Source organism: Gekko japonicus, unplaced genomic scaffold (genome assembly GCF_001447785.1).
Source record: "Gekko japonicus isolate JY-2015 unplaced genomic scaffold, Gekko_japonicus_V1.1 scaffold59, whole genome shotgun sequence".
Classification (NCBI taxonomy): Eukaryota; Metazoa; Chordata; class Lepidosauria; order Squamata; family Gekkonidae; genus Gekko; species Gekko japonicus.
The window spans coordinates 1,163,316-1,189,486 of NW_015169174.1; the positions used below are offsets into that span (position 1 = coordinate 1,163,316).

At 44.8% G+C, this 26,171-nt stretch overlaps 1 protein-coding gene across 1 annotated transcript in view; it reads left to right on the forward strand.

Annotated features, from left to right (window-relative positions):
* Positions 1-15,659: 15,659 nt before the first annotated feature.
* The window catches only part of LOC107114442 (prominin-1-A-like), a 55,894-nt gene continuing 45,382 nt past the window's right edge, over positions 15,660-26,171 (forward strand). Inside the window, exons 1-2 of the mRNA XM_015415929.1 lie at positions 15,660-15,703; positions 17,104-17,410. Of these exons, the coding sequence (XP_015271415.1) occupies positions 17,284-17,410 (127 nt within the window). The 5' untranslated portion in view covers positions 15,660-15,703; positions 17,104-17,283. The remainder of the gene's footprint in view (positions 15,704-17,103; positions 17,411-26,171) is intronic.

The following is a 26,171-nucleotide window of genomic DNA, read 5'->3' on the forward strand; positions in this document are numbered from 1 at the left end:
ATCTTCCTCTAGAACAGGAGTCCCTAACCTTTTTGAGCCCATGGCTTTAAAATTGTGACCCAAAATGGCTGCCACAGGAGGCAGAGCCAAACACATGGGAAGCCCAAGATAAAACATACTGGGAATGAGGAGTGAGAGAGAATAAAACACGGTGATGGCAGCTGTCACCGAAGCAACATTATTTTCATCTGCATAGCCAGTTGGATCTTCAGTGGCCAATCAGAAGCCCTGCTGGATGAGAGCCCCACGTGGCTCCAATCACTTTCTAAAGACACCTGATGAGCACTAAGAAAGGTGTTGGTGGGTGCCACGATGCCCCGTGCTCTAGCACGACTCTACTTGTGCTACTTAGGATCCAAGCAATTATGTTGTCATGGGCTAATTCTAGCTCTTTTGTACCAGCACCTCTCAGTACAATGTATTCTGGGATCTACACATCAAGCAACAAGGAAATAATGGTCACGTGTAAAATCACAGAGAAGGTACAGTGCGTGGAAGACTTCATTTTCTTGTGTGTTTATGTGCTGAAAGAGATGGTTTGGGGGAGACTGGGCTGTGTTCTTCTTATGCTGAAAGGATAGCAAAGGCATGCTGTGCAGTCCCAAATAATGCGGTACCCATTGCCAGAGCTGTCTCTTTGCTTCGCTAGCCAAGGTCACTCCCAGTGGGCCGCTTCCATTTTCCTGCATGTGTTTTGAACACAGGTGAAAGAAAGCTGCCAGGAAGATCATGCAGAAGTATGAGATCTATATGTATGTGTCAAAACCTCTGCAACTCTGCATTTCACCAGTCTCATGGTTTGCAAAGACCTTTCTACTATTACACAGGTTGTTGCTTCTTTATGTGCATATTAAAATGTAAGAAAACAGGTGTCAGGAGCGGCTGTCCTGGAGTAGCACCTTCAGTCAGTGAACAGCCACAGTGCGCATACCCATGGCTGTCGCTGAGCCTTTTTGCTGGTTGAGCCTAGAGCAGACTGATTACTTGTTGCTGGGATGTACCCAAAGTCATTGGACATCTCAGGCACAAACTTCATGTTGGCAGGACTGGCCCAGTGTGTTATTGCTTTATTCTTTGAGAGACCCACCCAAGGAAAGACCCAGCTGCTTTCCTATTGGAGTAATTCTTTGTACTCCTGTAAGAGACAGGAACACTGGGGGAGAAAAATAAGCACCAGTGCTTTTGTTCTGGCAATAGCCAACTTCCTGGCCTCCTGCTGCTTTGGCTCTTGACCCAGTGCCAGGAAGCACAAGCCTAGAGCTGGGAAGAGTCTGACTGCACCAATGGGACTGCCCCGCAGCAGGTGAGGCCAAATCATGTGGGTGTTCTGTAAGGAGGAAGGGGAGAGAGAAGAGTGAGCCCTGACTGACTTTGTCAAATGCCTTAGTCCATTGGCATAGCAAAGCCGAGATGGAGCTCTGGATTTTTTGCTTGTGGGAGCAAGCTCATTTCCTCACTGCTAGGATCAGACAAAAGGTTGTGGAAGAGTTCTTACCTTGTCTGGCCACAATGTGTTACTAGAAGCCAAGTGGGATGGGAGTAAAAGCGGGTGGGGATTAAGATCAATAGAGCCTTTGCTAACTTTTTTCTTTTTTGTGGTCTTGGGCCCAAAGTCAGAGTTGTTTGTTTTCAGGTTCCCCTTCTCAATCAACATGGAGTCCCATATGCACTGTAGACTTACAAGCAAAAGCAATCAGCTTCATATCTTCAGCTACTAAATTTCACTTTCCTATTTTTGTGATCTGTAGTTTTTAATGAATCAAAATGCAGTTAGGAGGCAGTGAAGGCAGTAGGGCGATTGGAATGGTGGAGATGTAGCTAGAAATGGCTGCTGGCCTTGGCATTTGAAGCTGGTAACAATTATCAATTTTTGTGACGTGACATATTTTTCAAATGTTTCAGTAGTAAGAAGTCCATAAGGTCTAGCTCCAGTGGGCTTTTTTGCTAGCATGCATTACTCCAGAAAGATGCTAAGAGAAATTAGAGGTAGTATATAAAGCAGGACAACTACCATGAATTTTATGGGAATTGACAGGAATACAGAGACAGCAGTGCTGCTTCACTGTAGAAGTTAAAATTTTTGGCTTATGCTGTAGCCACACGTGTATCAAGGAAGCTGGACAAAAGAGCAGTCTTTTCACTTACCTCCAGGCAAGTTGTTGCAAAATGACCGCAAGTAGAAGAATGGGCAATGTGCTGGGGACAGCAGGTCAACGTCAGCCTAAACAGAGTAAGACCACTTTCAAGGCAATCAAGCATGTGTCAACAACACTGCAGTGAAGACTTCGCACTGAGGAACTTAGAAAGGTTGAATCCCCTAAAAGTCCCATTGTAATGATGGTCAGGGCCAATAAAGATGTCACAAGCTTCTTGCAGAAATGGGAATCAGACTTATTTGAATGGCCTTCCATGTTATTACATCTGTTGATTGTATGTTTGTTTTCATGCAAAACTGGAAACATTATTATCCTACACTGTCGTGTCAGAAGCTCACGGGCTGCGTATAATTGTCAAATGGATACGCCATGAATCCTCCCACAACATCACAAGGGGCTGAAGACTGCTGCTGCTGAGGTTGCAGTCCTGTTCCCTCTTTGCTGCATGATCTAGTGCAGTGGTGGCGAACCTATGGCACGCGTGCCAGAGGTGGCACTCAGAGCCCTCTCAGTGGGCACGCGTGCCATCACCCCAGCAAGGCCCAGACCGTCATTAAAGTGTGGAATTCTCTGCCAAATAATTTTAAGTAAATGAAAGCATTTGGGATTGCTTTCCTTACTTTGTTTGGACCATCTTATGTTACTGTATGAGTTGTTTTTTTCTAAACTAAAACCTCAGTATTCAGGTTAAATTGCCGTGTTGGCACCTTGCGATAAATAAGTGGGTTTTGGGTTGCAGTTTGGGCACTCGGTCTCTAAAAGGTTCACCATCACTGATCTAGTGGATGACATATTTGACCATACTTGTGCAACTCATATATTATTAAACACAGCTACATTGTGAAATTAATTTTTTCCTCTATTAAAGGATCCCTGTAAACAAAATACAAGTGCATGGGGAAGGAGGCGGTGATGATGAATGTGACCTCCATTTGGAAGGCTATGGACATGTTTACAAGAAATTATTTTCAGCTTTAGTATTTATGTATCGTTTCAATTTTCCACTGTGCTTTGTGTAACTTACTACAGTATGTCATCAGCATTCCTTAAAATATATTGTGTTAACATCAGAAATTATCATAAAACTTCTTGGTGATCGGCTCCTCATCTAAGCAAGGCTCCTCAGAAGTAAGTCCCATTTTATTACTTAAGACCGCGCCCTAAACAGTCGGGTAGGTCAATTACTGTCAGGTTCAGCTACTCTTCTGAAAACATTACTGCTTGTGGCACTTTGTGTTTTGGGTACAGATGGGTCCTTGGATGTTGTGCTATGCCTTTGGGCTAAGAGTAGGTTAGTTCTTTCTGACTCTGAGATTCCAGGAAGGGCAAAACTATTTCAGCCTCAAGGCAGAAACACAAGCCACATCTAGAAATTGGGCTGAACTGCAGGTAATTCAGAGCTATTGCTCAATCATTCTGAATTGACCCTGCAACAAAGCAACTTGTTTGAACTGTAAATGTTGTTTGACTTTATGAGAGAAGAAACTAGGTGTGCAGAATAAATACGCAGCAGCACAGGCAAGCCCTACGCACTCAAGGAGGAAATGGCCCTACTGGCAAAGCAAACCTCAAGCCAGGAAAGCTACACCCTCCTCCAATCGCAGCCCACAAATTTCTTGCTTCCTGCTTGTGTTCAGCAGCTGATTTCTACAGTGGTGTTTCTGCTCACCACACCCATAACGAAAGCAAGTACACCATACTGTAGATGAATAAGCATTTGAAAACCGCAAGTTTGAGAGCCAAAGGAAGCAGTACTTCCATTTCTCTACAAAATTGACATGCTACCATGCGTACTATACTGCCTTACCTTACAAGATTGGTATAAGGACTACTGAGATAATTTATCTCTTGAGTACTCCAGAGATGTTATTTTAATTATTATGATGGTGATTAAAAAGCACAGAGGGTTGGATCCAGGGTTCTGTAGACCTTGAATACAACCTGCAGAATCACCCACCCACCCATTCACCTTCCCAAACACACATGGACATTCATCCCGATGAGCAGGTATAAGAACTGTTCTAGCGGGGTTGTTGGCTTTACCTGAAGCCAGCACTGTCCCAGCATTCCTCTTTCCTCAAGTCCAATGCTAGTGGCGATTATACTGGTGTCGGGACTTAGCAGTGTTGCCCACCTGAAAGCAAAGGGCCAGTTGCGGCTGGCTCAAATTTTAAAAAGCTTCCACCATTCAACCATACTCGCTAGCAGGGCTGGCCCGAGGTTTTTCGGTGCCCTAGGCGAAACTAGCCCCCCCCCCGGTGAGGCTGCCTTGTGGCACCCCCCTCACCTTGTGTCTCACCACCACCACCGCGTGCCTCTCCGGCACTCAAGCCAAGTGCTAAGCTGGACACATCAGGTTGGGGGAGGGGGCTACAAGGCTCTTCGGAGGGTGGCCCTTCTGCTTTTTCTCCCCCCCCGCCTGCTTCCCCCCATCTCTCCTTCCCCCTGGGGGACCAGAACCCCCCCCAGCCACATGCGCCCCATCCCTTCGCTCCCCACGGGGGCGGCGCCAAGGAGACTCACCAAGGGTGGCATGGAGGACTCGTCCAGTCCGAGCAGGCCCGTCTCGGAGGAGGAAGCAGCAGCGGGTCTGCTCCAGCCCCCTCTATGCAACACGCATGCCTACCTGAGCTGCCCTGCTGCTGGGCCCTTCAGGCAGCCCCATCTGCCTCCTCTCCGCCCTGCAGGCCACCTGAGCTCAGCAGGGGGGCGCTTCCTCCCTCCTCGCTTCCTTCCCCGCCCACTTCTGGGCGCACTGGGCACCGTACTCGGGGTGAAAGAGGCGGCGGTGGAGGTCCCCTGGTCAGGGACTAGATGCATGCAGGGATTTTGGCGGGGGGCGGGCGGGTGCAGTTTGGCGCCCCTAAGGGCTGGCCCACTCTAGGCGAACGCCTGGTTTGCCTAGTGAGCGAGCCGGCCCTGCTCGCTAGTCCCTATAGGCTGGGCCAAAAACAGGCTCAGCTGCATGGTCTTGTATCCTTGTCTGTATCTACAATCATATGAACAAAGATGGCAGTACTTAGCAGTGTTTCCATTGTCTCTGGTAGATGGTCCCCTTGCTGGCCCATTGATTTCAGCAGCTGTGCAACCATGCCAACCACTGGTGCTACGTTTGGAAGGAAACACAAAAGTAATTTTGTATTATATACCTCCTAAAGAAGAATTTAGGTGACTTTTCTACAACAAAAAAACTTGAAATGGAGACTCCGGTGAGAAACTGTTGCATTAGAATTGATTGATGGGTGTATTAATCATGGCTTCAACAAAGCTTTCTAAATCACTACAGATTGCTTAACATAACCAGATAGGCTGTGACACCATGAATTACAGCTGTAGTGTCTATTTACAAGATCTCTCCAAGATCTGCTTGAATGTGGTCACTATGCTCATTCTGTATACTATTGAGTTTTCTATAGATATGGCTCAAACTATAGCAGTTTGTGGCATTTTAAACTCACTTCACATTTTTCCTTATATATGTGCATACACAGACGTGTATAAATATATGCTAACTGAGAACGTACTTTATGATGCTGATGAAGTGGTCTCTAGCCCTTGAAAGTTTATTCTATAGCATATCTGTCAGTCTTTCTGATGCCACATGACCACATTTTTGTTTGCTTTATGTTCACATTCACTGGTCTCAAATACCCATGGCAAACACTAAGCCTTTTATCAGGTGTGCTGCCTCCACCTCTTTTGTCAATAATGAGAACTCCTGGTCTTTACAGAGTTCCCTGCTTCAGTCCATGTAGTCTTGTGAGCATCTTCAAAGCCAAGCCATTTGTGTTTTAATCCTTTTTCTAAAAAAATAACTACCTAGCAGGAGAAGAAACACAGGAGCAATTAAAAGGTGACAGACAATAGTGGCATGTAACCCCTGCATTACTAGAGAATGGCAGTCAGATATTTGGTTGATCAGTTTATTAAATTTCTTTCCATGTTTTGCCCTCTCTTGCCTGACAAGTGTCCCCTCCTCCACCAAGTGACCCCCCCTACCCCAGTTCTGGCATAAGATCCATCCAAACTATACCCATATATCTTGTTCCATCAATCAGCTTTTCCAGATCCTTCCCATACACCGCCTCCAGCAGTTTGTGAGGATCTAAACCAGGAGTCCCCAAACCTTTCTGAGCCTGTGGGCACCTTTGGAATTCTGACACAGTGTGGTGGATGCAGCCACAAAATGGCTGCTGCAGCAGGCAGAACCAGCTACAAAAATGTTGCCTCAGCTTACCTTCAGTCACACAGTGAAGATCCTTGTGCTGTGGTGGTAGCTGCTGCCAAAGCAATATCTTTAAAAATCTGTACAGCTAATAAAATCTCCAATGGCCAGTCAGAAACCTTGTGGACAAAAGCCCCACCCACTTCCAGGAAAGGTTTCAGCAGGCACCAGTCATTCATATGCACCAAGATAAAAGCAGGAGAATGTCAGAGGCAAGCAGCTAACGCTGCACCTCATGAGCCATAAACTGGCATAACTCTCACACTGAGAATCCCCTACTAATTGCAACACAATTGGATTGTGTTGTGCAATTAGTTCTCTCTGCCTCCTGTACCTATTGTTTCCTTAGGCCTTTGGTTTTCACTCTTCCACTTGTGCTGTACTGCTTTCTTCACCCAAGTGGAGGTGTCTTGTCAGTTATATGATGGAACATCAGGCAAACTGGATGATTTTTTTGGGGGGGGGGTTAGTCTGAAAGGCATGGAGAAGTGTGTGCACGCACAAACACACTATGGGGACACACAACCAACAGGCTGTTTCTTGTCCTCCGAAATATAAAAACTAATAGTTTTGACAAACACCGAATCAAATCCACTCTTCAGTATTTCCTAAAACGTTGATACCATGTGGATTCTTGTTTGTGCTCTACCATTGCAGGGAAAGATATGAGCCATGTCAGAAACAGGATCTTTTCTCCTCAGTGCTTTCTAGTTAAAATAGGCTAGTTTCAATCATCTGTATTTTTCTAGGGCAAAGAGCAAGCTGTGTGCAAGTGAAGAGGCTAGTGATCACTCAGTTCCAATGTTGGGAGTTTTTGTGCAAAACTGGTGGCATTGAGCCTATTTGCTAAGGAATGTTGCTTTGGAACATAAAGCAGGAATTCCTTTAGACTCCCAGGAAGCAGCTTCAGTCTTATGGTTGCCAGCCTCCAGGTGGTGGCTGGAGATCTCGGGATTACAACTGATCTCCAGGCAACAGAGATCAATATGCACCTGGGGGAAATGGCTGCTTTGGAAGGTGGACTCAATGACATTATATCCCACTGAAGTCCCTCCCCTCCCCAAACTCAGCCCTCCTCAGGCTCCAGTCCCAAAATCTCCAAATATTTCCCAGCCTGGAGCTGGCAACCGTATTCAGTCTCCCCAAAGGACCCTTAGTAAGTTTAACAGGGCAGTTTCTGTTAGAAATCCTTTATTCTCCACGCTCCACTGAATGGATGAGTATCTGCCTTATAAACCAGAAATAAACTCCTGGGAATGTTTGCTTTGGAAACAGGGTGGGTCTGGTTCATTTCACAGAACCTAACAGACCAAGCAAAGACATGAGTAGCTTCTTCCTGAGTTTAAATATTGCAGCAAAAGAGCTGTTCAGGGAAGGAACAGGTTACTAAACTGTTGACTTCTACTAGTCTCTTCACTAAGGAAGAAGAAGAAGAGTTGGTTTTATACCCCGTCCGTCACTACTTGAAGGAGTCTCAGAGAGGCTTACAATCACCTTCCTTTCCTCTCCCCACAACAGACACGCTGCAAGGTAGGTGGGGCTGAGAGAGCTCGGAGAGAGCTGTGACTGACCCAAGGTCATCCAGCTGGCTTCATGCAGAGGAGTGGGGAATCAAACCTGGTTCTTCAGATTAGACTCTGCTGCTCCTAAACACTACACCAAACTGGCTCTCACACCAAACTGTGCACAAACATTCTCCACAGGAAGGTTAATTTTTTGTGTAGAATATTCTAATATATGAACTGTTACTTCATTTGATGATCCAGTTATAACAGAACTGTGCAGGCCCACTGAGCGTATTCCTGTGCTTCACATTTCCCCAAAACATAACAGGTAAAAGTTATCTCAGAGACAGCTATTTCAGAATGCTCTTTTCTTTTAAGTTTCTAACCTTGCATTTCTATATGGAACCTACCTCTTTCTCCTGCCTCAAAACCTGGCACCTTGACTGCATCTGTAACTTCAAACTCTTTGGAGGCATTTTAGGAAAATTCCAGTGGGATATCTGCATTCATAGTGAAAACAAAGATGGGCTCCCTCAACCTTGCTGAGCATGTGAGCACTTTCAGAATTTTGAGAACATTAAGTGGGTACCAACACAAAATGGCTGCCTTTGGGGGAGGGGAGGGTGTAGCCAATCAGAATACGAATGCTATGGGACCTGGGGCCAATCACAAAATTTTAGGAGGCTCCAAGCTGATGGGAAAAGCTAGAGTGCACCCTCAGGTCTTCTGAAGCACCTCCTGTTCAAATGAGACAGAGGAAATCCAGGACAGGTTCTTTACTTCAGAGAAAAGATACTTTATTGAAAGAGCAAGGGGGTGCTAAGCAACACAGTGGTGGCCTTTATGGTGCCCATGGGCATCATGTTGGGCATCACTGCCTTAAATATTAACATATTCACTGTTGGATAAGCTTTTGAGGGCCAGAGACCACTTTAGCAATGGCATAGTGCGGATTTGAACTGGGGTCTCTCAGATCCTAGTGAGACATTCTAACCACTACACACACTGGCTCTAAGTAAGCCTTATCGTACATGGTTTCCTCTTTGGTTAAGTCTCTGGGTCCCTCAAATTACTCTGAGCCTCCTGTCAGCTACTTTCTCCACATATGCCTGGGACTGAGATTTACAGATATGAAAACCAATACTTGGGGTATTTTTTGATGTACTTGGTAAAACAGCAGTCCATTCCGTAGTTTATCTAATTAGCCTCTCTTTGCAGCTGCATCTTTTCTCTTTTGCTCTTCTTTTCTTCTCCACAAACTTTTCCATCTACCAGTTTGACAGCTGTCAATTTTACAATTATTTAAAGAAGCCAGTCACTGAAGTGATCACTCTCATAAAGTAAACTTCTGTAGATCAGTTTATGCTAATATTAGAGTTTATGTATCTTGGCAGTAACATTAAGTAATAGAGCAACGTGTTAAGGAAGTAATGAAAGTTTTAAAAGCTAAATGTTTCCTTTTTGTCATGGAAAAAAAAGAAATACTACATAGTATCACTACTGAGAAAGATATTAACAAGCTCACTGAACTGTAGGAATCTACTTCAAGCGTCCAGTGAAGCAGGATTCTCCAAGATCAACCACCAGTTGTCACATCATCCAGATATCATTCTTTGCTACTCTGTGAGCATTAATCCGATTACCAACCAAACCCACGAAAATGCCAAGTAGCTTGTACATATCAGATGGATAACACAAGAACTGAAACATCTGCAAGTGTTTCTGAATGTCTGCCTGAATGCTGAACTCCCTCTCTTTTTCCTTTACCAACAGCTTGGAAGGCTTCCATTACCCTGGGGCAGGGTCCATGGGGTGGGTGGGAATATGTACACTGTACTGGGGGGCCCAGATTGCAATGCTATTGCCATTATATAGTAATCTCAGAAATAAAATAGATTTTTCTTTTATGACTCATTTATTTATTTCAAATATTTCGACTGTGCGACTGAACAACAACAAAAATCATTTCATCAAGTAGGTCTTCAAAGAGGCTCATAACATCCAGGTAACAACATCCAGGATTGTAAGGCAAGGGCAGCCTCCTCATTCTTAGTGAGATTGGATGGATGGGTTGGGATGGGATCCATATACAGGGAGGCCTGTGTGACTAATTTCTACAGAGAAACTATGCTTGGATCCCAGTCAATTGTATGAGAAGAAGCATGCCAAATAGAAGACGACTGGAATTTAGAAAATTTTAAAATCTTGACTGATACGGCACATACACAATTACATTCTCATATTCCAAGTCAATTGATTCTGAATCACTCTCCATTCCTGGTTGATCCTGTAGGGGGAAAAAATCACTAAGAGGTGAACTACACAATGTGCTCCCTGACTGGCTACATTATAGACTGTGGGCAGGAAGTGAATACTTGAATGCTTCCTATACACAAATACACATACACAATTTTCCCTCAAAAACCATTGTTAGATTTTTATAATTTTCCATCACTCCATGTCACCATTTCTTCATTCCTTCCCAATACTCCTCCATTAAAAAAAATAAAAAATCAGATGCATTACAAACAAGTATCAGGCTTAATTTTTTTAATTCAGATTTTTAAATGGCGATGTTTTAATTAAGATTTAGAAGGACTCTTGGATATTTTAATCCTCTTTAACACTTCATGTTGTATGGGAATGTCCTAAACATTCTACGCAGAAAGCAGATGCAGATTTTATCATAAATTTCTCAATTTCTGCCAAGAATAGAAAAAAAGCTGTACCCAGGAAAAAAAATTGGGGACAAAGTCTATAAAGTGTAACTATGGTCTCTAGAATCTTTATACTACTAATCTCCTCACCAGTGTACAGTGCTAAAGAGTAAGTGTCTATATGGGTATACAAAATCATAGAATCACAGAGTTGGAAGGGGCCATATAGACCATGTATTCCAATCCCCTGCTCAATGCAGGATCAGCCTAAAGCATCCTGGACAAGTGTATATAGATTTATACATTTCTGAATCTAACAGCCTTTGATAGTCACAACAACAGTGCAATAGGAATCTTGACTGACATACATTAGAACAGAAATCAGACCAGATTCAGGCCATGATACTCTGGTACTAGATGTGATTAATGAGATATAAAGTTTTCAAGCATATCTGAATCTCATTGTGTGTATTTCCCCCTTTTTAAAGTAACTACAGATACCCATTGATAAGTTTAATAACAATGGGGCAGATGAAGAGTTCCACTATGTGAACTGAAACCCTAATATTTGTCTCCATCTAAACCAGGGATTTGCAACCTTTTATAATGAAACTACATCAAAATTCAGAGCAAAAGACTTTTAAAAAAAACAATATAAGAAAGACTATTTGCATAACTGAAACCATGCAAGTTAACACTGATAATTTAAGTGCTGACTAATAATCCATAAAATTTCCACAGACCAGTTGCAAGTCCCTTATTAGAGAGCAGTAGCACACATCAGATCTCTCCTTATATATAATTGAATAGTGGGTGCCAAAGTTCTAATTCTAAAATGCACTCCCTTAGTGTATGGCTGATGGCACTGTTCCTCAGCATATATCGCCACCAATCAGAAGGCAAAGCCCGGGTCCCGCCCACACCACAACTGCTGCGACAACCTGGTCTTTTGCATATGGAAGCTGATTGGACTTCAGTCCATTCCACACCTCACCCCCCCCCCCCGCAAGGCAGTTGGAATTTTCAGTTTCATAAAATACCTCATAGGGGCGAGGAGAATGGGAAACAATGGTTACCACTCTCCAGGTGAGGGCTACAGATAACTCAAACATACAAATGCTCTTCAGGTAGCAGAGATCAGTCCCTCTGGATAAAACAGTGGACTCTGTCATTAAACCCTGCTGAGGTCGCCACAGGAAACTGACACTGTTTGCCCAAAGCCAGAGCACTCTCCCAGAGCCTCTTTCTAGATCCCGTTGTATTTATTTCCGCAACGGGCATTATTTCTAGTCTCACAATAAGTAAGGAATATATACAGGAGTACCCTGTGTGACTGTTTTCGTGCACGGGCATAAGTCTGTGCATGGATTACTGGCAACTGTTCACCTCTATCTTTTCCCTTTTCAGTAAAGCATCTCTTAGAAGCCCGTTAGTGCCAAAGAAATCTTTGCCTGCCATTCCCTTCACATACTGGTTATTCTAGCATTTCACCCATGCTGCCAATATACCTTAACAAAGATTTATTTTTCTTTACATTCATAGAGAGCAGACCCCTGATCTAAACCCATGTTGTGATGTATGTATACTGACAGATTTAAATCAAGTTCCCCATTGATACACCAGTGTATTTCTTTAACAATGGTGAAAAGGTAACCATTAAAACATATTAATGTACAACTAAATAGAACACTTTCACTATCCATGAGTGTATCTTTTTACACAGCCAAAACATATTGTTAGAAAATGTTGCAATAATACTCTGGTTATATAATGGATGATTTTGCTTATGATCTTTGCGTAAGAATAACTGGAACAAAATCATACAAACATCCAACCCATATAATAATATGTTTATATTTAGAGACATCGAAGGGACTAGAACTATCCAGAAGAAAGGGATGGTACTTCCTGAACTCAGTAGCTTACATTCATGGGATGAAAAGGCAGTACCCAAATATATGTCTGTTAGAAAGTAAATATTCATAATTTGAAAATTGAGGAAATCCAGTTTAATTTTCTGTAATGTGATTCTGGTTTTTGTTGATTGATTTTTATCCACCTTCCCTGCTATGTGTTGATTTCCCAGAACCTGCCATCTTATCTTGCAGCTTTCTCCATGTCTTCCAACTCTATTAAATCATACATAAATTTTAGCTATTATATGACAGCACACTCAACCTCACCTGCCTATGGAAACTTCCACTCCTCTGACCTCCTGTTCCATGTCTCTGTCTGAAGCCCTTCAGCCTGAATAAAATAACCTCCATCTTCCCCACCCAGACCCAGAGTATACCTGCTACTTTGCCTAGACTCTGTAGTGGAGATGAAATAGCTGCAGTACTCAGGGAGAACTTTTGGCAGGATCAACACAAGCCAGAAGAAAGAACAGAAATACTTGACCAGGAACAAGGAAGGCCTGGGCTGTGTTTGTTTACAATAGCAACAGTTAGAATGAGGGGGAAACTGTAGCTACAGCAGTAGATCATTTAAAAGAACGTTTATGTAGACTTGTGCATATGCTATCTTTGTTTTCCAGGGGTGAGTTTCCAGATTTGGTAAGATTTTCTGAATGTAATTAGAAGAAACATTATTAGAGCAGAACAAGCAGCATTAATCGGAACCATTTATCTGAAGCTTGGGGTCTAGTCTTTCCTCCTGAATAGTACGTTTTAGCTGCTTGGGCCCGCTCCCATTCTCTCACCAAAGACATGCACAGCCACCCTCCCTCCTTCACTTTAACCTGAAGTATATGTATATATATATATATATACACTCCCCTGTTAATCTCAGCTAGATACTCCAAGAAAATAAGAGAAAAGGATAACAAAAGCAGAAACATAGATCTCACAACTCATCACTCCTTCCTCCACTACTCCAGCTCAATCTCTCAATCTATTTCTAGAAGACATATGTATCCTTAACCCAATAATTAAACCATGTCCAGCCACAAACATACCTTTACTTAATTCTACCTATTATACCAAAATAGCAGTGAGATAAATTAATAAAATAAACCTTATAAAGAAGCCGGTTTCAAAAGAGATCTGTTTATTTTATTGGTGATGTCCATCAGGTAGGTTTCCCACAGTTTTCTGAACCATAATTTCAGGTTGGGAGGGTAGGGTTCTCGCCAGCAGGAGGCAATGGCGGTTTTTGCTGTAGGCACCATAATGTCAATAGTTGGTTTGGAGTGATGTGTAGCCAGATGATCTGGCCAGTGGTCAAGAAATAGAGCTTCGGGAGTGAGGGGGAGTGTGACCCCTGTTGTGAGTTGGATATGATGTAAGACTAGTTCCCCAAATGCCTGTATCTCATCGCACCCCCACCAGCAATGTGCATAAGTTCCCTGTTGTTGGCACCCTTTCCAGCAGTAGGGTGGTTTTGTAGGGCACATATGGGAGAGTTGTTGGGGTGTGAGGTACCACCTGGTCATAATTTTAAGGGTTTGATGTTCCATTGAGATAACAGGTGATGTAAACATCTGGGATTCCCAGAGTTCAGACCATATGGTATCATCCAAGGGGAGAGCACAGTCCTTTTGCCAAGATAGTTGGTAACCTGAACTTTTTGAGGTAGGTTAGGTTGTGAGAGAGTGACTAGAGTGGGGATTCAAACCCAGATCTCCAAGATCTTCGTTTGCAACTCTGATCACTACACCATACTGGTTCCTTTTTAAAGCCTGGATTTCCCAGATCCAACTCTGATGCCTTAACCAGTATACCATACTGGTTCTGCTAAGTGGAAAAGCATTAATACTTAAGACAAAACATATTATCTCTATACAGAGATAATATACATTATTATTATTAATAATATTAATATTAATAATAATAAACATATAATAATATGCATTATTAATAACAAACCTATTTCTATACAGAGTCAGTTTGGTGTAGTGGTTAAGTGCACGGACTCTAATCTGGGAGAACCGGGTTTGATTCCCCACTCCTCCACTTGCACCGGGCTGGATGACCTTGGGCAAGCCGTAGTTCTGATAAGTGCTGTTCCTGAAAAAGAACAGTTTCTGTTAGAGCTCTCTCAGCCCCACCTACCTCACAGGGTGTCTGTTGTGGGGAGGGGAAGGGAAAGGAGTTTGTAAGCCGCTCTGAGACACATTTGGGTAGTGAAGAGCGGGGTATAAATCCAATCTCTTCTCTTCTTCTTCTATTTGTGGAGTTTTGGAACAACAGTGTGTAGAGAAAGAGCCTCCAGATAAATTTTTTTTTGAGGCAAGAAATTGAAATATCCCTCATGGTCAAAATATAATAAATAAATGAGAATATGTTTTTTAATTGTACACCTAATCGGTTATGTGAGATTAGCCACTTTGCCTAGGCAAGCTCTGATAAAGTTCAACAGAAAATTAGTATTGTATTCTGACATTGTAGAAACATGAGTACTACAGCTATCATCTGGGGACATAGCCCCTTGGTTATTATTGTAATTGAGTTTAAATGTAAAGGCTATATGTTAAGATTTCAAACCTTCCCTCCAAAAAAACTCAGCATTTCTTAAAACCAATAGAATAATATGCATTATATGACCAGAGCATTAATTTTTTTTAAATGCCAAGTTTTAAAAAGATTGCCTGATTCTGCTGAAGAAAACTTGTAATTTATGTTTCTAATGTAAGGACACACAGCAAAAGAACACTATTTATTATCATGAATAAGAATCCTTTAAGTATTACCCAAGCTTTTTTTGTTTTCTTATACATTCCTTTCTGAAAGTAGACTTTCCCTTCTACTTTTCAGGGGAAACCTCATTAAATGGCAACTATGTCTTTGTTCACAAGAGCTGTTACTCAGTTTTTCCTCTAAAAAGCAGGGCGAAACATATAACAATGATTCCCAGGGAAAACTTCTCCAGATTGGGCTGAGGAGCGAGACGGAGCGTTATCCGTATTTTGCCCCGGGCCTGGGCACTACGCAGCGCTCGGAGGGTCAGGGAGCGGGAAGACCAACAACATCGAGAAGGGAGGAAGGAAAGGAAGGGCCGGGCGGGGAGTGGAAAGGAGGGGAGGCTATTCTCCTGGGGCCTGCCCACTTGTTTCACGCTGAGAGCCGCTATGAGAAGCCGCGCTCGACGGAGCGGCCCCACTGTAGTGCTCCTCCTTCGCCGAGGCTGCGCCCCCCAGTGCCCGCGAAACAGCAGCACCAGGTGAGTCAAAGCCCCCCTCCTCGCCTGAGTTTAAGGGAAGGGGGGTTACGGTGAACACCCCCTGCCGAGGCTTCTGGGTGTACTTGAGGCAGGAAACTGAGCTCTAGAGGGTCAGAGAAAGGGGCTGAAAGCCAAAAAAAATCTTGCTTGCGTCTCCAGCTGTGGGAGGGGTGTCGGATGAACCACGCGAGGGAATGGGAGTCTGAACTTTCCTGGCTTCTCTAGAGCGTTGGAGCGGGACAGTGGCAAGATTTTCGGAGCGCAGTGCCTGTGCGGCTTTATCGGCGGCGATTACTTTGCCAGCCCATGTGGGCTATCGAGGGTCTCCCGCGTTTAACTCTCTGTCAGCTGCCACCACACAGCCCTTCCCCCCGTCCCCGTCGACTAGTTTGGTTTGCACTTTGATGTACCTAGGATAGGATCGTGCACGCGGCAGTTCTTGGTAGTTCTTTTCAGATTGTTCTGAAGTGGTTAAAGAGAGGAGAGGAAAGGGGGGGGGGAGCCCATCCTTCTTGCCTCCTTATTTCACCCTGGTTTGGCAACATCCCTAATTGTGGGTGGTGGAGCAGTTCCCATTATCTCCATTTGTGTGTTCATCCTGGCTGGGAGCTTTCCTTGTACGGACTGAGTTTTGGGAGTTTGCTTCTGCCTTTTCCTCTACTGTTTTAGTTAGAATTGCTCTCAATGAGGCCATATTTTGTTTTTGAGACAAGGCCTCTTGTTCCCAGAGACAGAAATTCAACCAATTAAACTTTTCCACATACCTCTGTGGTGGTAAAAGCACATGTCATAATGTTCTCTTGTTGAATGTTTGCTTTGTCATCCATATATTATGGACATAAAGTTCTTAAGGAAATAATAAACATATAACTTACCACATCTCATCTCAGGAAAGGCATAGTAACTCAGGGAGTTATTTCACTAATGCAGGTATGAAGTCCATAGACCCAAGGACCAAATCTTGGGATCATCGAGGATGGCAACAACAACAAATACTTTGTTGTGTTGCGACACCAAAGTATAGCCTAAGTCTACTGGTATGGATGCAACTCACTGGTCTACTGGGAAAAGGGCATTGCTCCATCATATCCCATGTCCGCATTTCCCCTGCTTTTGCTCTCGGCCACTGCCTCACACCCCATTGTGTCCTCCATTTTCCCTTCTGTTCTTGCCCCTGTGCTGTTGGATGTTGCTGCAGCTGATTGAGGCTGGAAGAGGGGGAAGGTGAATGCCACCTGTCCTGACTTCGGAGCAGCCATAGTAACCACAGCGTATCCACCCCAGCACTGCTCTAACGAGGAAGCAAGCTACTCTGGAAATTTTTCTGTTTGGCTTTTCCTGGTTGGTTACTGGGCTGTAGCTCTAGCCAGTGACTTGCTAACATCCCTTGTTTGTTATAGGTCCACATCCCAGCTCCTCGGTCTGCTGGGGGAAAAGCATCCAGATATTTTGCATGGAGGCAGAACAGAAACCACTGCAGATGCCAGCTGCCCTCCCAGGTGGTGCGGGACAGTGATTTCTATGCAGAGAACCTCCTGAGGCTTTGAACTTGCTAGGGCCTGTGACTGTGTCCTTCTAAGATGACTCTTCGAAACCTCACTCAGCCTGAATATCTTCCACAGCCCACTGACCCCGGTGATGGCCTGCAGGGCTTGTTTGCTATGATGCATTCTTTTCTGGGGCTAGTGCAACCCAACACTTTCCCAGGTAAGTCCCTTCAAGCAGGAAGTCAGGAATTGTGTCGCCAGCCTTGGCCTTCTCCACCATAAAATGCTTTTGAGGTAGAGATTACAGCTAGGTTATAACAGTGGGGTAACCATGCCTTTTCCATAGACTGCAATTCACCACTAATGTACTTGACTGTAGTCCTTTTAACAAGGTAGACTCAGGGCACGTGTTGTGGATGACAGCCTTTTAATCTCCATTCGAAGACTGGGAATCTGACTAATATGGAGCGTGAATGGTAAAAGATCTGCCGCCTCCTGTAACCTTACCTAGTAAAGTGAAGGTGGTTAGGTCTTACTTTAACATGAAAATGGGTGCATTTGTTGGTGGGAGCAGAACTCTCTGTACCTTACTTTTGTACAGTTGGTCATTAAAGGCATTATGTTCTATGGCCTAACTCTGACATTAGAAAGAGAATGCCTGGGATGTAGGGTTGCCATCCTCCAGGTGGGGCCTAAAGATCTCCCTGAATTACAACTGATCTCCAGACTACAGTTATCAATTCGCCTAGAGAAAATGGGTGCTTTGGCATTATACCCTAATGAGCACCCTCCTCTCCCCAAACTCTGTACCTCCAGGAATTTCCCAGTCTGTAGATGACAACTGTGAAAACTGACTAAAGGGAGGAGTGGAGAGGGTTTATCTCTCCCATATCTATACTCTTTGTCATATTTATATAAGACCTCACTCACTCCTGCTTTATACACATATGGGGCGGACACTCAGCTAAGAATATGCGGCTGCCATTGTATTGCCTAGTTTAACCATGTGGTGGGCCACTTCGCCCTGCCTAATAGAGAAAGTGTATTGAATAGGATTCCTTAACATAAACTTAATTCTTTTTGTAATGCCAGTCAAAATGTTAATAATCTTGGTACACTAACTTAATTCTGTTTGCAGGGAACTCCGTTACATAATCTCAAGCCATTACCAACAGTTACTCTTTCTTACACAATCTTTTAATGGCTAGATATAAACATACTTTTTAAAGTAGTGTTTTAGCCAGTCAAAATTTAATAGGCTTGGGTAATTGTTAGAGAGAATTCTTTGGCTTCTGGAGTCCCTTCTGGTCTTCAGACTTTTGAACTGGAGATCATCAATTGCTTAGGCACAAGTAGGACTCCAAAAAAGAACATTTTCAGATCAGGCAGAATGTCCATGCTGCCTAGAATGACCATCGAGCACACTTTGCAAGCAGGTCATGAAGGCAAAAGCTCTGCTCCTTCCAGTCCTGTTTTAGTGTCTAGTATTCCATCTAACTGTCATGGGTATTTGTCATTAAAAGGGGGACAGATGAAGACTCACAAAGAAGGGAAAATCTCTTCCCTCTACTGACCTTCATTTCCTCTCCTCTTGCTTTGCCACAGTTGATCCCTACCTTTTTAAAAAGCTATTTTGTGATAAACGTTGCAGGCAGTTTCTTGGGGGCATTAACCAAAGGCTTCTGTGAATGTATGAAGTGTTTTTTGCAAATCTGAGAATTATCCAAGACACACACATTTTAGATCTGAAACATATATTATAAAACAGGATCCCCCCCCCACTTGTGGATGTTTTAATCTACATTGGACAGCCACCCACCCTTATTAGATAAGTGATAGAAGTACAATGCACTCCTAAGTAGAGTTATACCCATCTAACCCCACTGACCTAAATAAATCCAGATGGGTATAACTCTGCTACTAGGTTTGCATTGTTGTTGTTGTTGTTAGCCATTCAGTCGTGTCCCACTCTTGGCGATTCTATGGGCCAGCTCTCTCCATGTTTTCCGATCTTGTACTGTTTCTTTGAGTCATTCCATGCTCAGGCTGGCCACCGTGTTCTTTGGCAGCCTGGTTTCCTTTTGCTGCTAACCAATCCAAGCATAGTTGCTTTTTGTAGTGAGTTCTTCCGCATGACATGGTTGGAATAAGTCAGTCGCAGTTTTATGATTTTTCCTTCCAATGACATGTCTGCTTTTATGCGCTCCAGTACTTGCTTGTTTGTCACCTTTGTCATCCAAGGAATGCGCAGGAGCCTTCTTCAGCACCACAGCTCAAATGAGTTGATTTTCCTCCTGTCTTGCTTCTTCATGGTCCAACTTTCGCAGCCACAGGTTGCCATGGGGAACACAATAGCACAGACTAATCTGCATTTGGTTTCTAGGCTGATGACCTTGCTCTTCCATATTCGATTCATGCTCATCATTGCTGTGCGATCCAGCATGATTTAACATTTTATTTCTGGACTGCATTTGCCGTTTTGGTTGATCGTGATCCTAAGGAAGTGAATTCTTCCACACATTCGATCTCTTCATTGTCGACTTATTTTGACGTTTCTCTTCTTCTTGGTGGTCATGAACTTGGTCTTTTTGATGTTTAGGAAGAGGTCAGACTTCTCGCTTTCCTGTTTGATTTTCTTGATCAGGTATTCCAGGCCTTCTTTCGTTTCCGAGAGGAGGGTTGTGTCATCAGCATATCAAAGACTGTTGATATTCCTTCCTCCAATCTTTACCCCAATTTGTGACTCTTCCAGCTCTAAATTTTATGTATGGGCTTATGCCTTTGTAAGCCGCCCTGAGCCCGCTTGCGGGGTAGGGCGGGGTAGAAATACCTGAATAAATAAATAAATAAATAAATAACTTCCTCATGATTGTTTCAACATACATGTTGAATAGGAAAGGTGGAAGAATGCAACCTTGTCTTACTCCTTTCTCTATCTTGAACCAATCAGTATCTCCATATGGTGTTCGTACAGTGGCTTCCTGGTTTGTGTACAATGATTGTATCAACTTGACTATGTGCTGGCACCCCCCAGGTCTTGTAGGGCTCTGCACAGTTTGTTATGGTCGACATAGTCAAAGGCTTTGCACTGTTAGCTTCCATTAATTTGTATACCATTTGTGTATCCATTTTAAACATCTGAGGTAGCTGCCAGCACCAGATCTTCAGGAGTTTAAGTTATTTCTAATTTGTATGAAGTACTTTTTTTTTCTATTTTGAATTTGCTGATTATTTCATTCAGTGACCTCAAGTTTTATCTATTTTATGACAAAAATTCTCTATTTCTCCACATCATTTTTAATTTTTTTAACTTCTAATCTGTTTTTCTTTTAAAATTTAAAATATATTGCCACTATCAAACTGCTCCTACTTCCCACAATCCAAATTAAAAAGATCTCAGAACACTTTAGCCTCTCATTGTAAGGAAGGTGGCTCCTTCATCATTTTTTACACGTTTTCCAACTCTATGTGATGGGGCCAGCAGGACCGTGCATAATATTCTAAACATGTATGTAATATAGATAATATAGATAACATAATAGATAGCATTGTAACATTTACCATTTTATTTTCAGTAGTGTTCCTAATAACGCATAATATTAAAATTGCCATTTTCACTGATGCTGCACACTGAGCTTACATTTTCAGCAAATTATTCACCATAACCACAAAATGTAGATGTGTCAGATCCCATCAGTGTGTATGTGACCTTGTGTGTGTCCCTTAACATTTAACATATGGTGAGTCATTTAACTTAGTGTCTCACAGGTGCCATTTTGTCACCATTCATCATATTTTAAGAACCCCTTCTAGAGCTCTTCACATTCTGATGGGAATTTTAGCATCTTGAATATTCTGGTTCTATTTGTACACTTGGCTGCCTTGCTATGCTCACTCTTAACTCCAGGTTATCTATGAATAGCAATGGTTGCAGTACCTATGCTTGCTGGACTCCACTATTTACTTCCTTCTGTTATGAAAATTATTCCCATTTGTATCCTCTGCTTTCTGTTCTTTAATCAGTTACCATTCCATAAGAAGAACTGCCCTCATGCAAAAGTTTACTCAGAAGCCTTTATTAGAAACCTTTTTGGAAACGCAAGTGTATAACATCTGTATGTTTGTGAGGCAAGACTTCCCTGTGCAGCATCAATATCCTAAGGAAGGCTTCTCTGCCAGTTGCCCTGTCCTGCTCAGGCTAGACTTCTTCATTGTGTCTTCATGTCCTGCCCACTGCTGGCCCAATGCTCTTCGATGTTGCCTTGTTACTCTTTTTGTCAACCTGATGTGCCTGGGAAAGTACAATAGGGAGAGATACAGGCCTTTATTTGGAGGAACCAACACTCTGGGTTCGTTTGTGAAAAATGTGAGGTATGGGAAGTTGAGAATCTGGGGTTCTGTCCTCAGTTTAGGAAAGACCATAGACAGCTGTTATAGCAGAGGGAATGAACCAAGGTGTGGTTCAAATGTGATCTTAGCCATTAATTAACAGTGCAGTCCTACGTTTCCCCTTCTAACCTTACTGGCTTCAATAGATTTAGAAGGGAGGTGACTCTGCTTAGTATGGCCTTAGGCAGGGGTCCTCAAACTTTTAAAACAGGGGGCCAGTTCACTGTCCCTCAGACCGTTGGAGGGCCGGACTATAGTTTAAAAAGAAACTATGAACAAATTCCTATGCACACTGCACATATCTGCAGTTTGGCGCCCCTGAGGGCCAGCGCACCCTAGGCGAGCCGGCCCTGCCGGCGGGCCGGATAAATGTTTTCGGCGGGCCGCATGTGGCCCACGGGCCGCCCAGCCCAGGCAGGCCAGAGTTTCCCTTTTATTCTGTAGATTAACTACTGAGAGAACGACCAATGCCTTAGGCTATGTTATATTAAACAGACAAGCCACACCAAGCAATTGCTACAATACTGGTATGCTAAACTAATGGAATATGTGCAATAGAAGTTAAGAGCAATACTAACCGGCATTTCCACCAGAGCTCCTAGTGATTCTGTTGCCACCCACCAGTCATAATTGTACTAACCAACAATGCCCTCACAACACACTTGACAAATTGAGATAGACTGGAATATTGTGACATTCATCCCACACTCTTCCAGAGGGAACACACAACTGAGCTGCAAAAAACAATCCAGAGCTGTGTTTGTACTCTTCCCTTGCCGCCACTGGAGTCACCCGTGCTGCAGGAAAGCTGCAACTGACACCAGCCCAAAGGCTGCCCCCAGATGGGTTCAAATTCCATGGCAACTCAAACACAGCCACCAGCAACCTGAAAACCCTTTTGACTGGAGAGAAAGACAGCGCTGAATAGGGAAGTATGCTTTGCCAAGTCTGTCCAGAAAGCCAGCTGCATAGGCCAGTACTTAGAAGCATGTGGAATCCATAAACGGCCATTCTGCCTATATTACCTTATTTATTTATTTATATTATTTCTAGCCCGCCCTCCCCTGCACAGCAACGCCCAGGGCATGTTACAATAATGCATATAAAACAATAAGATTAATTAAATATTGTAATGTATTGAAATGATTACATGAATCACCTCATAGGACTCCCGTGTTAAGCTTCGAGCCAGACCAGGGCTCCTCTGAGCGAACTTCCTATTGGTCGCTTCGTAACAGCGACCAATCAGAACGATACCATTCCCTAGGAGGGAAAGACTCCCATTGGTCTTTATTCTAGCAATCTCATTGGTTGTTATTTGTAAATAGGCGTGGCTACATTAGCCCGGTTATGTTTAAAAGGAGCATAAGCTCCCACTGTTTTCTGTTCTGGTTTCTTACTGAGTTAGTGCTTGCTCGTTACTTCCAATAAAGCTGAATCACTTGCTGAATCACTGTACGAGTCCTTTGTTAGCGCGATCTAACAATTGGCGACGAGGATGGGATGTTAGAGCAGGTAGGCAGCCCTGCGGACATCCACACTTCGGACTCGGAAGAAAGCGGGCAGAGCACAGCAGCCGATCCGGCGGAGGCGCCACCAGCTCCGGTGCCCAAGTCTCCCCCGATGGCTGGAAGCCAGAAGTTCGAGTGCTTCGAACCCTCCTCAGAAGACTGGGACTCCTACCTGTCCAGGTTCGAGTTCCATCTGGAGACCCACGACATCACCGATGAGGCGAAGAAACGAGCATGCCTCCTGAGTTCCTGCGGGAAGGGGACCTTCGACATAGCCAGGTCGTTGGTGGCCCCAACTGATATAAAGACTGTCACCTACGCTGACATCACGGAGAAGCTTAAGGCTCACTATTCTCCACAACCGTCGGAGATCGCCTGCCGGCACGCTTTTTACAAGCGGAACCAGGCCGGAGGCGAGACCATCGCAGATTTCGTGGCGGCCCTTCGCAAAGCCGCACGGCCATGTAATTTCCACAACGTGGAGGAAGCCCTCAGAGACCGTCTCGTCTGCGGTCTCAAAGATGAAAGGCTGCAACAGAGGCTGTTCGCCCGCACCACCCTGACCTGGGCAGTGGCCTACGAAGAGGCCGTGGCCGCGGAAGCAGCGGAGAAGTCCACGAAGGAGGTCCGCCAGCGGGTGGCAGAGCCCAGTATACACGCTCAACGAGACAGCGAGGGCGAAGACGCGGATGATGACGTCAACGCGGTTCGAGGCAAGCGGACCCCAGCGAAGACTACCAACGTCAAGCCTTGCTCCGGTTGTGGCGGGAAGCACCAGCGCGGCTCCTGTTGGGCTCGTGATGTCGACTGCAGAGCGTGTGGGCGGCGTGGTCATCTGGCCAGAGTCTGCAGATCAGCGAAGAAGGATCCCTCAACTAACAACCGGTCAGCGCAGAGGGGCACTCCAGTCAGCACCCAAGGCAAGACCCGTTCCTCAGCATCGGAAGCAAGCTGCCAGTTGACGGCGACCTTGTCGAGCGCATCGGCCGTAAATCGCACCAGCAGCCAGGGCAAGATCACCGTGACTCCACTCCTCGACGGCCGACCCTGTACAATGGAGGTGGACTCAGGATCGTCCGTGACGGTGATTTCTGCCGCGTCCTGGCGCCAGTTGTTCCCGAACCGAAGCCGGCGGCGGCTCCAGCCTGCGGGAACCAGAGTGTCCGACTTCCAGGGCAACCGAATTCCCTTGGCCGGACGGGACTCTGTTACTGTTGAGTATAAGGGGAAATGTGTTAAACTGTCATTCCTGATTGCAGAGGGAGACCGGGTTAACCTGCTAGGGTTAGATTGGTTTGAGCCATTGGGCATCGGTATTTCTGGGATTAACAGGATGTCTGAAAATAAATGGGGCATGCTGTACGACCTGTTCCCTGATGTATTTGCCGAAGGGTTGGGAAGGTACAAGGGCCCCCCGGTTGCGTTTGACTTAGATCCGTCAGTCAAACCTATTAGGTTGAAGTATCGGAAAGTACCTGTGTCTCTCAAACATAAGGTGGAAAAAGAGATTGACAAACTAGTTGAGCAAGGGGTTTTAGAGCCAGTACCATACAGCAAATGGGAGACCCCGATCGTAACCCCTGTCAAATCAGATGGGTCCATACGACTATGCGCCGATTACAAATGTACGATTAACAAGGCGCTGCAGCAACATTCGTACCCGGTCCCGGTAATAAGCCACATTTTGGCTTCCCTGGGGGGTGGCAAGATTTTCGCCAAATTTGACCTGGCCCAGGCATACCAGCAGTTGCCTGTCACCCCGGAGGCTGCCGAGGCCCAAACAATTGTAACCCACCAAGGGGCTTTTAAAGTGAACAGGCTGCAATTCGGGGTCAACGTAGCACCTGGGATTTTTCAGGGCCTCATGGAACGTCTACTAAGGGGGGTACCTGGCACAGTGCCCTATTTTGACGACGTGCTGATTGCGGGCGGGTCTGAACAGGAACTACTGGACCGGGTTAAAGAGGTCCTCAGGCGTTTTCAAAATGCCGGCCTCAGAGTTAAGCGCTCAAAATGCACGCTCGGGGTGGAAAGTGTGGACTTCCTGGGGTTTCGCATTGACGCAGAGGGAGTCCACCCCACGGATGAGAAGGTATCTGCAATCCAAAACGCCCCCAGGCCGGTGAGTAAGAAGGAGCTCCAATCCTTTTTAGGACTCCTGAATTTTTATCATGCGTTTTTACCGCATAAGGCATCAGTGGCGGCCCCTTTGCACGCGCTTTTGCACAAGGAGGCAAAATGGAAGTGGGGGCAGGCCGAGGAAAAGGCTTTTGTGGGAGTCAAGGAGCTGCTGACATCTAATGCCGTACTCACGCATTATGATGAACACAAGCTCCTGGTGTTAGCTGCTGACGCTTCACCGTTTGGAGTAGGCGCAGTTTTAAGCCATCTGATGCCTGATGGGAGCGAAGCGCCTATCGCTTTTTATTCTAGATCACTATCTGCGGCAGAGCGGAACTATGCCCAGATAGACAAGGAGGGTCTGGCGTTGGTAGCGGCTGTCAAAAAGTTCCATGATTTTATTTTTGGCAGACGATTTTTGCTGGTCACTGACCACAAGCCGCTACTGGGGATTTTTGCGCCCGATAAGCAATTGCCAAACATCATGTCCCCACGCATGCTTAGATGGGCGATATTTTTGCAGGCTTATGATTTTGACTTAGAGCACCGGCCTGGGAAAGCGATTGGGCATGCGGATGCCCTCAGCCGGTGCCCGGTGCCGGACATTGGCGCAGACCCTGCCCCCGCCTGTGAGGTCTTGGCAATTGAGGAGCTTCCTCGACCCCCGGTATCATCCAGGGACATTGCAGCACACACGGCCAAGGATAGCGTGCTGTCCCGAGTATTAAACTGGGTTTGGAGGGGGTGGCCGGTTGGAAGCGTTGAACCGGAGTTCGGCCCTTACAAAAGCCGTCAAAATGAACTATCCATTTCTAAGGGCTGTGTATTATGGGGGAACAGGGTGGTGGTTCCTGACAAACTCAGGACGAGAGTGTTAGAGTCGCTGCACGAGGGTCACCCCGGTATGGTACACACCAAAGCGTTGGCCAGAGGGTATGTCTGGTGGCCGGGGCTGGACAA